This window comes from Astatotilapia calliptera, chromosome 14, assembly GCF_964374335.1.
Source record: "Astatotilapia calliptera chromosome 14, fAstCal68.1, whole genome shotgun sequence".
NCBI classification, from domain to species: domain Eukaryota; kingdom Metazoa; phylum Chordata; class Actinopteri; order Cichliformes; family Cichlidae; genus Astatotilapia; species Astatotilapia calliptera.
The window spans coordinates 13,913,587-13,928,441 of NC_137435.1; the positions used below are offsets into that span (position 1 = coordinate 13,913,587).

General features: G+C 40.2%; 1 protein-coding gene across 1 annotated transcript; it reads right to left on the reverse strand.

Moving 5' to 3' along the window:
- Positions 1 to 1,765: 1,765 nt before the first annotated feature.
- On the reverse strand, positions 1,766 to 5,837 carry LOC145420173 (extracellular calcium-sensing receptor-like). The gene is made up of 9 exons (XM_080289102.1): positions 5,698 to 5,837; positions 5,126 to 5,420; positions 4,871 to 4,957; positions 4,321 to 4,590; positions 3,898 to 4,104; positions 3,547 to 3,822; positions 2,982 to 3,209; positions 2,763 to 2,886; positions 1,766 to 2,676 (listed from the first exon to the last, which is right to left on the reverse strand). The coding sequence occupies exons 1-9, from the start codon at positions 5,805 to 5,807 to the stop codon at positions 1,766 to 1,768; spliced, it is 2,508 nt and encodes an 835-aa protein (XP_080145228.1). The 5' UTR covers positions 5,808 to 5,837.
- Between the last annotated feature and the right edge of the window lie 9,018 nt (positions 5,838 to 14,855).

A 14,855-nucleotide genomic window follows, 5' to 3' on the forward strand; every position in this document is an offset into this window, starting at 1 on the left:
CGGTCACGTAGCACATCATTATATACCAGCTAGCCCAACTTCAGTAACCCTACAAACGTCACTGCTGTTTAGTTTTCTGTCTTCATTTATGCTGGAAGTGATAACAGAGCTGTACGTTTTAATTTGTTTCCAAAACCCCGCAGTCAGGACATGCTATATTGTATTTAGATAGAAGCTAGCGAGCTAACTCCCTGCTAACTTCTAACTCCGTTAAATGTCATAAATTCCGTTTTCATGGATACCTGGATGTTAAACTCAATTGTTACACCTGGTAGAGCAGAACGCTGATCATTTTATTAAAGATGAAAGACTTTAGACAGTTTTTCAACTCTCAGTAATGCCATAGTGATCGTTTGATATATGGACCTGCAGCGGAGTTTAGACCCAGACACGGCTAGTGACGTCAGACTGAACAACCGGATAGTGGCACAAAAATAACGCCATACAGAGCGGGAGGGAGAGAGAGAAAGAGAGCCAGGGACAACAACGTCACATTAGAAAGGTACAATCATCCACAACTATTTCCAGTTGCAGATGATAAAGGATTCAGAAAGTTTATTCATACAGGTCCATATGACAGAATATGCATCTTCTTTTTGTTTTCATATTATAATTTATATTTAATTGTATTGTGGTTTGCAGTGTTTTGTGTTGTGTCACTTAAAATTTGTAAAAGGAAAAAGCTGAAAATTCAAATAGTTAAAAGTTGAAATGTGAATAGTTGGTTTTTGTATTATATGATTTATTTATTACATTTTATGTGGAGTGAATAAATAAAAGTATACTTACGGTGGCCCCTACAGACAAACCCTGAAGCATGTACAAACTCCAAAACACGCAAAAACTCCAAAACACGTAAAAACACGTACAAACCCCGAAGCACGTACAAACTCCAAAACACGTAAAATCTCAGAAGCACGTAAAAACTCAAAACACGTACAAAAGACAACAGAAGTGCTCCAGGATGCTGGGGGCAGTGTTGAACTTTTGTTACCTAGTGGCTACACAAGCCAGCAAGTACCAACGACCATATTTGGTGTGTGGTAATAACAGGTAAATGAACATTTTTTATTTATTTTTTTTATTTGACTATATATGAATTCTTGTGTATAAATACACAAACAATACACATATGCTTTCATGCTTTCAATTGTGTAATTTAAGTGATCTAGGTAGCTCTGTTTTGGAAGAGTTTGTACGTGTTTTGTCTGTAGGGGCCACCGCATATATTTATATATAAACATTTATAGATAAAACCATTTTTTTTTACATTAGTAATTCCTTTTGTGCATAATTTTATATTATTGTTAATAACAAATTAATTAAAGCAACAAAACAACCTGAAGAGCCGGTTCGGAGCCGAAAGAGTCGGCTCATTTTAGTGAGCTGAACCGAAAGAGCCGGTTCTCTAAAAAGAGCCGGAAATCCCATCAGTATTGCACAATGCTTCATGTGTTACTGTGTTTTACATCATATACCACAAAAATGGCTGAAGCACAAAATAAAAAGCTTAGTTTAGTAAAAGAATTATAATTACATTTAACTTACATAATAGATACATTTTGACAATGAAGTGTAACACAGTCAGTCAGTTATATTTGAAAAGATTTATTTAAAAGAAAGAAAAGAGGAAAAAGAGTAAATAACTATTATTTAGATTTCTCAAGAGGTTTTAATATTTACATTTATTATTTTTATTAATATATTTTATTTTCTGATTTACTGCACAGAAAATGAAGATGTTTTTAACATAAATGAAAACATTTTATGACACAATCCCACGGCCCATAACAGCTTTCTTTGTGTTCATCTCTGGTCTCAACAGGATTATGTAACATTTGGGTCCAAACAGTGTGATCAAGAGTCCAAAACTTGAAGCAAGAATGGCAAACACCTCCACTGCATCTGCAAGATTTCCTGGTGAGCTGATATAAGCAGGAACAAAGGCCACCCACACAGCACAGAAGATCAGCATGCTGAATGTGATGAGCTTGGCCTCATTAAAACTATCAGGGAGATTCCTCACCAGGAATGCAATTAGAAAACTGAGGAAAGCCAGTATGCCAATATAGCCCAATAACACTGCAAAACCAACAGTGGACCCAACTGAACACTCATACACTATCTTGTCATTGTGGTATTGGGTGTTTTTATGTGGAGTTGGAGAGGAAGAGACAAGCCAGGTAGTGCAGATGGCTGCCTGAATAGATGTCAGAAATAGAACTGTTCCTCTCTGCTGCATTGCACCAAACCACTTCAGACTGGCTCCCCCTCCTGGCTTGGAGGCTTTGAACACAGCCAGAACAACCATGGTTTTTACCAGGATGCATGAGACACACAGCACAAAGCTGATCCCAAATGCTGCATGCCTCATTTGGCATGTCCACATCCTGGGTCGTCCGATGAACAAAAGTGAACACAGGAAACACAACTTAAGTGACATTAATAGCTGGAAACTAAGTTCTGAATTGTTGGCACGTACTATAGGTGTTCTGCGATGGCAGATAAAGATCCCCAGAACAACAGCACATATAAATGTTCCCAGTAAGGAGATTGCTGTCAAACAAATACCCAAAGGGTCATGATAAGAGAGAAACTCTGTTTTCCTAAGAACACAGTGGTCACGCTGCGGGTTTGACCAAAAATCCTCTGGACAACTGGTGCACCCCAAGGAGTCTGACAAAGAAGTGTTGATGTTGAAATGCATACTATATTTCACAGAAATTAAATCAAATATGTCATACAGAAAGACAAAGACCTACTGCTCTTGTTAGTGATCTTTCCCTCAGAACAAGGGATGCAGTCAAAACAGCATTCAGGCTCTCTCTTCCTTCTCACCATGTGGGTACCAGGAGGACAACTCTCACTGCATACTGATCGAGGTGGCTATTGGACATAAAAAATAAATATTTATTGCCTGCTACAATTCTATATACTGTAAATGTCATAAAAGGTACTTGTCAAATAAAAACATATCTAACCTGTTTGGATTCAAAGTTCCAGAAGATTTTGCCTTCATCAAGTATGAGTTCTTCACCTTTTAAAGCTGTCCTTTTAACCTCACCCACTTTCTGAATTTTAGTGCTTCCATCAGGGAGCCACAACGCATTAATAACATCATAAATTGGTACCACATCACCATTCTCGTCAAATGACACTTGATCGCCAAATGGAGTGGTGAAGTTCACTCTTTCCATGTAATAAACAAGCTGTTTAAAAGGAATGTATAATAAGTAAATTATTTTTTGCTCCAAAACTAATTATAGAACCAATGATTTATTCATAGATGGAGTGTAAAATGATATCACATCTGCCATGGCTCCAGTAACTTTACAGTGCAAATAGTGGCAATTTTTCAGTTCAGTAATCAAATATAATATTATATCTATGGTACCTACATATATAAAGTCATTTATATCTAAGTCTCAATCAACCAAGGCACATTACTAATAATCCTGTATAAAAGTTAATGACCTGAAGTTAATGAAATTCTGAAAGCATGCAAAAACAATTTATCCAAAGGTGGAGTGTAAAATGATAACACACCTGCCAAGGCTCCAGTGACTGCAAAGAGGCACAGCTTTTCCCACTGAAAGGCCCTCTTCCTGGCTTGCACCGCAGCATATCATCAAGGGAATATGCCAGTGCATAAACAGCTTTGTACACATTATACTCAGGCCGCAGGTTGGAAATGTCCAAGTACTCATTGTCCACATTTCCTAGATCTTCCTGTCCAGTGCATAGTGCACCTCCACCTTCCAGCCAGCCTGCTGGAGCTGGAGCAAATCTGCACTGAAATGTAAATTCCCAAAACTGATTCACCTGAAATATTTTGAAAAATGTTTATTACACATTATGAAAATATACACACACAGAGTAAAAGTGTCCAAGTCTCACCAAGCTATTTCCGTAGCTACTGTTGTGATGTAGATCAGGACATATTTGCAACAGGAATTCCCTGAGCCCTGGTATTTCTCCTCGGCGAATGGTGATACCCAGTGTGCCACCCAGGTATGGCATAAAGTGAGGTGTTTGGAGCACAGCAGATTCTGTCCAGGCTTCGCTGGCTATCCACTGTAGACCTGTCACATTTTGCCTTACTACCTGTGTATTAAATTAGACCAAATCTATGAAGTAATACTGAGCCTCCAACTTCTTTACTGAAACAGTTTTTGATCTTTAAAATTAATTCTGAATGATTATTTTTCTGTATCCATTTCTGTACTCACAATGATACGTAATATGTGTTTTACACAATTATGAACTATAATTATGAAGACCTGTGTAACTAGTAACTATTAAAGTGTTTTAAAGCGAAACCTCATCCATAAGGTGCATCATGCGACTAGGATCTTCAAAGACAATGACAACTCGAGCTGTAGAGGTTTTCATCACATCAACAATCCTCCGGAGTTCATCTGTGTCTTTGTCCCAGGGTAAAACCTCAGTGTAGGCCAGGCAACCTTCACCAGACACACTCAGCTCAGACTGAAAGGATCTGGCTGCATGAAGCCCATAATCATTATTACTGACAAGCAGACCTGCCCAAGTCCAGCCAAAATGCTTTAGAATCTGGATCATTGCACGTACCTAAGTGAATATAGATTAAAGTGTAAGTGTATTGAAAAGAAGAAACAAAACAAAATTTCTGTGCATAATCTGTCTGTCAGTGTCCACAGAACAGCATTTAAATACAATTGCAATTTAGCTTTATTCTCTGAGACAATAGAGAAAAGAAATAGAGCATAATTCTCAAAACTAATTATTATTATTATTTCTAATATTTTCATATCTGTCTGTGTTCTTCTTTTACACAGATATTGAAACAGACTTTTGTTTTTCCATTTTAATTTTGATGACAAATTTTCACCTGGAAAGCATCACTTGGGATCGTTCTAAAGAAGGATGGATACTTTTGACGGTCACTCAGGCAGGAACATGTGGCATAATAACTCACCTGTGAAAGATATAGACTGCATATGTATATTGTGGAGCTATCCATGTAGAGATATCTTAATTTTGTCATCATGACTGCATTATTTTTTATTTCATAAAATGGTTTTACATTTTCAATGAAATCAACGCAATCCAAGAAAACTGTTACATGGTCAAGCAGAAAACTTACCATAGGTACTCTGTACAAACCTAAGACGTTGGAGATGGCAATAGAAATTGTAGAGGACGGATCACCCACAATCCCTACAACTGGAGGATTTCCAACACATGTATCATCTACTACAATTTGATCCTCTTGACCACTGGCTAATGACAATGCTCCACGGAATCCAATTCCAAGTTCAAAGCAGTTATCATACAGAGTGTATCCCAGAGTCACATTTGGTAGCAGGTTTGAGTTTCTGTTGATCTCATCAATAGCAAATGCCATGGTTTGTGCGAGCTTAAATCCTAGAACATACATACTAAGACGAGAAAAGTTTAATTACTAAAAAGTATAATACAATACAGATTTTTAAAATATAGGAAAATGAGCACAGTGAAAATGTTGCAAAAGGAATAATATTATAAACAATCAAGGAAAGTGAATAACAATTAAAGACATATATTAATGAAAATAAATTTTAAAAGAGAAGATGTTTTGTCTAGTTATTTCAGATATAAAATACATATTCATATTAGGATTAGGTTTGGTGGTTTTCTTTTTCTGTTTTTTTCATTCTGTTTCCCTGTCATAGTTACCCATGGCAAGTAGGCTGTTGTGGCTGCGAGGTAAAAGACAGATCAGGAACACTTGAAAAGAAATGGACTTGAAACAGTCCACCCAGAACCACATCTCCAGTTTTGTGCATCTCATTTAGATGAAACTGTCCCTGCAGCTGACAGGACAAAGAAAACTGAGGAGTGGGTAGAGGAGAAGAAACACAGGAATACAGCAAAACAACCACGACTAAATTGTTTTGCAAAGATAAGCACATGACAGCTTTCTGAATATTTGAGACCAGTCATTAGGTTTTATTGTTTGCCATTCCCTTTTATTGACTTGCTGTGTTGTTTAATCTTGCACACCACCCATCAGGGAAGAAGGAGGTGTATACTTTTCATTTGAGATTGCTTTGTATCCAGGCAAACTCAGGGAACACTCTGTGAGTAAATTAGTCATCAGTAATAACTCACTGAAGAATTGTCAGAGTAGTTGTTCAGTATTCAGTAGTTGTTTCCGTGTGCATATCAAGTGACATAAAAGACAAATAGCAAAAATAACATCATAATTCATGTACATCAAAGTTCATGTGTAATGTCTCAACAACATCATATTAAAAACTTCAGTCCATATTTGAGTTGAAAGAGAAAACAAAATTTTTGAGGGGACGATAAAAAACATAACAAAAACAAATCCGCATGAGCATGGGCGGGACGGGACATAAAGCTGCATAGGGCAAAAGGAAACTAGAAAACTTAGTGGATGGGGAAGATTGTCCTGAGTATAATTGAAGAACAGCCCAAGGGGACGGCCCAAATGAGAAACTAGACAGTGAAATTTTTCAGGGCTAATGCATGAATGCAAAACACGGGACAAGCAGATCTTCTGTATTCGAAGTGAAAGCCCACCATCTGAGTCCCGATGACCAAGCTATTTACCCTATCTCTAAGGGAGACCCAGGCACCCTTTGAAGGAAACTCATTTCCACAGCTTATATCCACAACCCTTATTTGATCACTACCCAGACTTCATGGCCATAGGTAAGGGATGTAATGTAAAATGACCTGTAAATTAAAAACTTGCTCAGCTCTTTCTTTACCGCAACAGACTGGTACAGTGTCTGTTCATTTTCCCCAAATCTGTGAATAAATCTCAGGCTCCACTTTCCCCAAACTTGTGAACAAAACTGTTGAGGGGACAACAAATTACTTATTTGATCACTACCAGAGTTCGTGGCCACAGTTGAATAGTTGTAATCTAAATTGACCTGTAAATTAAAAACTTAGCTCAGACTGTACAGTGTCTGTATCATTGCACATGTTTCCCAAATCCATCAGTGAATCTCATGCTCCACTTTCCCCAAACTCGTGAACAAGACCCTAAGATATTTAAAGTAAAGATGAAATCTTGAGGCCATCATAGTGGAGAACATCCACGAGCCTGGACAGACCAAGATATTATGTCCACACTTGCTCACTTTCTCAAACATCCTTGAGAGGATAAAGAGCTTGTCCAGTTTCACAGCCTGGATGAAAACCTCATTGTTCCTCCTGAATCAGAGGTTCAACTAAGAGATAAACCCTGCAGTGTCCTTCACAGTGTCATGATCCCTCAGCTCAGCTCCATTCAAATGTGAAGAAAAAGGCCTAAAATCCAGCCTTTGTGGTAATGTAAGATAGTCCTGTCACAGAGTTTAATGCATGTGCTTTTGGTGATAGTTATTCCTTCTTTAATCAAATAAGGGATCTAATCAAAATATAATCAAGAAGAAATCCACACTCTATCCAGCTGTTTTTGTCTGAGTGTCAGGCTTGAGCATCCAAATTTTTTCAGAATACTCCCTGATTATATTTACAAAGCATCTGCTGTTGCTCAGCTTACTATGTGCTTCAACTGGACTTGTGTTGGATTAGTTCTAGCAAGATTGTTGTCTGGGGGCTTTTTGCCCCCTGGTAGTGTCTGCCATGGCAAATTGGTCCTGGGTGAGGGACCAGACAAAGAGCGATTCAGAAGACGACTATGAGAAGACCATCGAGGGGACTGTTCACCCTACTCGAGATAGGGTTACCGGGTGCAGCCCGGGGAGGGTGCCCTAGGGTGAGCGTCTGGTGGTCGGGCCTTAGTCCATGCGGTCTGGCTGGGTGTGGGAGTAGTTCGGAGAGGCTATGGAAAAAGACTTTTGGACTGCCTCAAAGAGATTCTGGCAAACCGTCAGGAGACTCAGGATACACATACAAGGTCCTAAATTATCAGGCCGCATTTTATCTTAATGACCTTATAGTACCGAATCACTCCATTAGGGCACTTTGCTCTCGCACTGGAGGCTTACTTGTTGTTCCTAGAGTATTTAAAAATAGAATGAGAGGCAGAGCCTTCAGTTTTCAGGCCCCTCTTCTGTGGAACCAGCTTCCAGTTTGGATTTGGGAGATAGACACTATCTCTACTTTTAAGATTAGGCTTAAAACTTACCTTTTTAAAAAAAATCATATACAGTGGGGCAAAAATGTATTTAGTCAGCCACCGATTGTGCAAGTTGCCCCACCTAAAATGATGACAGAGGTCAGTAATTTGCACCAGAGGTACACTTCAACTGTGAGAGACAGAATGTGAAAAAAAAATCCATGAATCCGCATGGTAGGATTTGTAAAGAATTTATTCGTAAATCAGGGTGGAAAATAAGTATTTGGTCAATAACAAAAATACAACTCAATACTTTGTAACATAACCTTTGTTGGCAATAACAGAGGTCAAACGTTTACTATAGGTCTTTACCAGGTTTGCACACACAGTAGCTGGTATTTTTGGCCCATTCCTCCATGCAGATCTTCTAGGCCACTCCAGGACTTTCAAATGCTTCTTACGGAGCCACTCCTTTGTTGCCCGGGCGGTGTGTTTTGGATCATTGTCATGTTGGAAGACCCAGCCTCGTTTCATCTTCAAAGTTCTCACTGATGGAAGGAGGTTTTGGCTCAAAATCTCACGATACATGGCCCCATTCATTCTCTCCTTAACACGGATCAGTCGTCCTGTCCCCTTGGCAGAAAAACAGCCCCATAGCATGATGTTTCCACCCCCATGCTTCACAGCAGGTATGGTGTTCTTGGGATGCAACTCAGTATTCTTCCTCCTCCAAACACGACGAGTTGAGTTTATACCAAAAAGTTCTACTTTGGTTTCATCTGACCACATGACATTCTCCCAATCCTCTGCTGTATCATCCATGTGCTCTCTGGCAAACTTCAGACGGGCCTGGACATGCACTGGCTTCAGCAGCGGAACATGTCTGGCACTGCGGGATTTGATTCCCTGCCGTTGTAGTGTGTTACTGATGGTGACCTTTGTTACTTTGGTCCCAGCTCTCTGCAGGTCATTCACCAGGTCCCCCCGCGTGGTTCTGAGATCTTTGCTCACCGTTCTCATGATCATTTTGACCCCACGGGATGAGATCTTGCGTGGAGCCCCAGATCGAGGGAGATTATCAGTGGTCTTGTATGTCTTCCATTTTCTGATGATTGCTCCCACAGTTGATTTTTTCACACCAAGCTGCTTGCCTATTGTAGATTCACTCTTCCCAGTCTGGTGCAGGTCTACAATACTTTTCCTGGTGTCCTTCGAAAGCTCTTTGGTCTTGGCCATGGCGGAGTTTGGAGTCTGACTGTTTGAGGCTGTGGACAGGTGTCTTTTATACAGATGATGAGTTCAAACAGGTGCCATTCATACAGGTAACGAGTGGGGGACAGAAAAGCTTCTTACAGAAGACGTTACAGGTCTGTGAGAGCAAGAGATTTTCCTTGTTTGAGGTGACCAAATACTTATTTTCCACCCTGATTTACGAATAAATTCTTTACAAATCCTACCATGTGAATTCATGGATTTTTTTTTTTCACATTCTGTCTCTCACAGTTGAAGTGTACCTCTGGTGCAAATTACTGACCTCTGTCATCATTTTAAGTGGGGGAACTTGCACAATCGGTGGCTGACTAAATACTTTTTTGCCCCACTGTAGTTAAGGCTGGATCAGGTGACCCTGAATCCTCCCTTAGTTATGCTGCAATAGGTGTAGACTGCTGGGGGGTTTCCATGATGCATTTAGTACTTACTTTTCAGTCACTTTTCTCAATCAGCATGTATTAATAGACCTCTCTACTGATTCAGTAAGAGTACTAGATGCTACAGTTCCTGATAATGCTTTGCTTTAAATGGGGAGAATCTTGAAGGATGGCTGTTATGAGGAAAAGCAACCCAGAAACTTTGTCAGCAGCACACATCGTTGTGTGCCTCAACTGTCGGTCTTTTACCCAAGCTAATCTGCCATTTTTTTCTTCTTAGGTTGGGTTTATGGATTAAAGATCTGATCTAAATTATCATATTAAAAATTGGGACACTTAGTCAGTGGTGGACCTTGGATTCATTGGGTGTTTTGGTCATTATCCCTACACCCTCATCCAAGGAGCCCTGCCAGGGTTGGTCAGGCCCGGAGTGTGTCACTGGTTTATGTTAAATTGTTATCGCTCTTTTTCTTTCTACTGTTTATTTTCTTCTTTTAATTCACTGCAACTGAGAAATAATACTTACCTCTTTAGCATTTACGGAGCCACCATACATACTATGACCATAGCTACTGAACGACACAGGAAGTCATTCCTGCCCATGGCCATCTCCCTGTACAACTCCTCCATCTAATACACTGTAAACACTGCAATAGTTACACCCTTTTTGTGGATGCTCTTTTCTACTCCGTAATATTCATTTCAGTATTCTTGATATTTATTTATAAGCACCTCTGTAAATTCTTGATATTCATATTTGATTGATTTGTATATATTAGTGCTATTTCTTAACCCTTTAAGACCTACCATAGAACCAAGTCTGCCAAAGCTTATCTTTATATTTTTACATGCTGTAGTGCCATTTTTGGGAACATTTGCTATACATCAATACAACCATTATAGCCCAAACTTTAATAATATGTATTCATTAAGTGCATAATAACTACACAAATTGCAAAAAAGTGCAATAAACTACAAAAAAATTGAAAATCGTTTTTGTTTTGTTTTTTACATATATTTCTAGTTAGAAAAATTTAAGAGGTTTATCCCTCAAAACTGTAAGTACAAAAAAGTTGCACAAAATAGTTTGCAACAACAGGAAATTTATTTTGAGTTTCTTCACAGTTTTACTTTTGAGATACACCAATTTTTATATACTGCAGGAAAAACGAAAATAAATACAACAATGCAAATTTGCAAAACAAACAAACAAACAAAAAAACAGCATGTGCATTTCCAGCAGTGCAACTTGAGTTCTAAGCATCCCAGAAACTATACAGAAAAGCATAAAGTCAAACATGACTTTTAAAAACACCAGTATAGGATTATAAGACCCTGAAGGTAAAAAACTAAATTTTGCACAAAAATGACATCACTTCCAGTTTCGGGCAGGTAATGGCGGACATGCGATAGTTCGCGCTGACGTATATTCCAACGTAGGAAGTGTTATGAACAGCTGGTCAGATTAGCAAAGCATGTTTCTGAAATATTATGTTTTTGTTGCTGTGCTTTTTATGCAATTTTTGCAAAGCTATATGTGGAAGGAAACTGTGACCTAGGACAAGCTGATGACATAAGATGTAAGTACAACTCCTCTGGTTTCATATGCAAAAAAAATTATTGCGCTAGCTCACGTGGTTGCAGTTCTACAGGGATTTAAAAATAGTTGCGCAAAACGGAGTGTGCCCGCTCTGACTGGTTTTAAAGGGTTAAATTTGTAAAATCTGTAACATATTGTATTGTTTAAATAGTTTAGTCTGTTACTGTTATTGTCTTGGAGCAATTGCATCGGACATAATTACCTTAGGAATTAATAAAATATTCTGATTCTTAGACCTAGACTTAGAGCATTTATTGTCATTGTGCAGTTTCTTGCGCAGTGAAATTGGGTAGCTGGACCACAAAGGTGCAAAAGTAAAGAAAACAATATACAACAAGGGTGAAAAAAGCAATATATATGTATACATTTATGTGAGTAAACTATATACATGGTGTATGTGTAGAAACATTGAAACAGAAACATTGTGGGGCCATATACAAGGGCTGTTATATAATATAATATAATATAATATAATATAATAAATAAATAAATAAGGGTGGAGGGGCTAAGGTCATTTAGGGTGGGGATGGTAATTCCACCGAGACCAAAAATATTGCACATGGGCCAAAAATATTGCACAGAACAATGAAAGACTGAGATACTGAACATGGGATGGCAGCAACATAGTTGATCAATAGCAGAATGGTTGTATGGGAGAAGTCTGTTCACATTCTTAGTTTGCATTACGAGTTCTGACAGCCCACGGGAAGAAGCTGAAGATGATGTTGCAGGGGTGCATGGGGGTGCAGTCATTAGTGTAGATGGTGTGTAGGAGTGGACTCAGCACACATCCCTGTAGTGAGCCAGTGCTGAGTGACAGGGTGGATGATCTCTGGTTGCCAACCATGACTGATTGTGAACAGTCTGTGGGAAAGTTCCATACACATATGGGGGGGGGAGAGTCCAAGTTTACCAGCTTGGCTATAAGAATGTCTGGGATGATGGTATTGAAGGCCGAGCTGAAGTCAATGAAGAGCATCCTTACTGATGTCTCAGGATTCTCCAGGTGATGGAGAGCGGAGTGGAGGGCAGGGACAGTGGCATGTGACAGGGAGAGGTTGAATAGTCTGGTGAACTGAGGAGGCAGCTGGACAGCGCAGGCTTTGAGCACTCTACCAGGTATTCCGTCAGGGCCAGCAGCTTTCCTTTGATTAACTGCGCTGAACACATTGCGAACCTGGTGTTCTTGGAGGCTAAATGTGTGAGGGCTGTGCTCAGAGGAGGCTGTGGGCAGGGTGGTGTGCATGGTGGGGGTGACTGCAGCTTTCTCGAAGCAGGCAAAGGAGTGGTTAAGTTCCTCTGCTAATGAGATGTCCATGTTATCTGTGTTTTTCCCATTGCACTTGTAATTGGTGATGTGTTTCAGGCCCTCTCATACCTTTCTGGAGTTGTTATCAGAGAGGTGATCTGATAGCTTGTTTGAGAAGTCCAGTTTTGCTGCTCTGATGCCTTTTTTAAGGTCTGCTCTTGCTCTGCTGTACATGTCCTGGCCCCCAGATTTGTATGGCGAGCTGCGTGCCTTTAACAATGCCTGAACCGTACTTGTCATCCAGAGTTTACGGTTGGGGTAGACCTTTTCCGTGGTGACAGTGTCCATGCAGTGCGTGATGTAACCCAGATGTGTGAGTCTCTAGGCCATCATGTTCAAAGACACTCCACTCTGTGAGGGCAAAAGAGTCCTGCAATTGAGCACGAGCTTCCTCAGAAAAGGTGCTAATGGTTCTGATGGTGGGCTTTGTTCTTTTCCTGAGTGGTGTGTATGCCAGGACGATGAGCAGAGAGAGGTGGTCGGACATACTCAGGTGGGGGAGGGGAAAAGATCTGAAGGCTTGCTTAATATTTGAGTAAAGTCCAAGGTGTTATTCCCTCTCGTAGGGCATTTCACATGTCGAACAAATTTAGGCACAGTTCTTAAGCATGCTTTGTTGAAATCCCCTGCAATGATACTCCCTCTGGATATTCCCATTTCTTTTTGGAGATTGTGTCGTGCAGGTAGGCAAGGGCTGAGCTAGCTTTAGCGTCTGGTGGTAAGTGGACTGCTGTTATTAGGACTGCAGGCAGTTCTCTGGGCAAGTAGAAGGGTCTGCACATGACAGACATTGCCTCTATGCCTGGGGAGCAGACTGTGGTGATGATCTTAGTGTTTGTGCACCAGTTGTTATGTGTGTAAATGCACAATCCTCCTCCTTGGCTTTTCCCCGCTGTAGTCTTTCTGTCACTGCGGTGCATTGTGTGACCTGATAGCTGCATCGAGGCGTCGGGGATTCCCTATCGTAGCCATGTCTCTGTGACAACCAGGACACAACAATTGCGTAGAAGTTGCTGTGCTGTGAGAAGTAGGTTCAGTTCGTCTATTTTTTTGATGACCAACCGTGCGTTGGTCAGGAAGATGCTCGGGAGCTGTAGTTTGAAAGGCTGCTTCTTTATCGTAGCTAGCAGTCCCGTCCGGCACTCCTGCTTTTGTTTGCGTTCCTTCCGCCACATGCATTTCTTGGCAGACCCAATAAGAATCCACAGAGCACCGAATTTTCTCACTATCTCCAGGAGTATGTTGTGCATCCTCTGATAATCACTGGTAATGGGGATCTGGCTGTTGCATCGAATGTTGCATAATTCCAGATGGCGGTAGGTAAATTTGGCTTTACAGTAAGAAAAACAAAAGAAAAAGAAATGTGGAAAAAAGAAAAAGAAAAGCACCTAAGTGGAGAGCATAGAGCTGCTGCATCTGTGCGCGCCGCCATCTTGCACTACTCCCAGTTCTCAATGGGAGATAAACTCTGGATGACACGCTTCTTACAGTCTGTTTGGAGAGACCTTCTAGGTAACTGTTGGAGAGCCTTGTGTCTCTGGGAGCCTGGAATTGTCACTATAGTTAAGTATTGATTGTAGCACATTTTGAAATGGAAACCTGTATTTGTCATGATCCTGGGTCCTTTTGACCCAGCGTTTTGGGTTTTCTCTTCGTGATTTTGGTTCTGTTCTTCCTCTGGTTAGTGTTTACTCTGTTCTGTGCCCGTATGTTCCTGTATCTAGTCCGCGTTTCTTAGTTTGTGTCCTTTCATGTGTAAGTTCCTGTTTTATTGTGAAGGTCTGTGTCTTATGTGAGTGTTTTCATTTTGCCTCCCTAGTCTCGTCATGTTAATCACTCCCAGCTGTGTTCCCACCTGTATGTAATCTCCCTGTGTTCTCTGAGTGTATTTAAGTTGTGTCTTCTGTCATAGTAATTGCTGGTTCGTCTGTGTTGTTTCCCCTCGGTCTCCCTGCGTCTCTCCGTATGTATTTCCCCGGACCTCCCTGCATCTTCGTTTCTGGTTTGTCTTATTAGTTTACCCAGTTTAGGTTTCTAGTTTCATGTTTTGCCACCCTTGCTGTTCGTATTGACCCACTATTATAAATAAACACTCACCTGCACCAGAACTGCCGCCCTTTTGCCCCGCAAACCGTGACAGTATTAGTTGTTTTCTTGAAATGATCAGCATGGTTTTGATCATGATCAGTTCAAGACAGACCAAATATGCAAAAATATATATTAGAACTGCTAAATGAA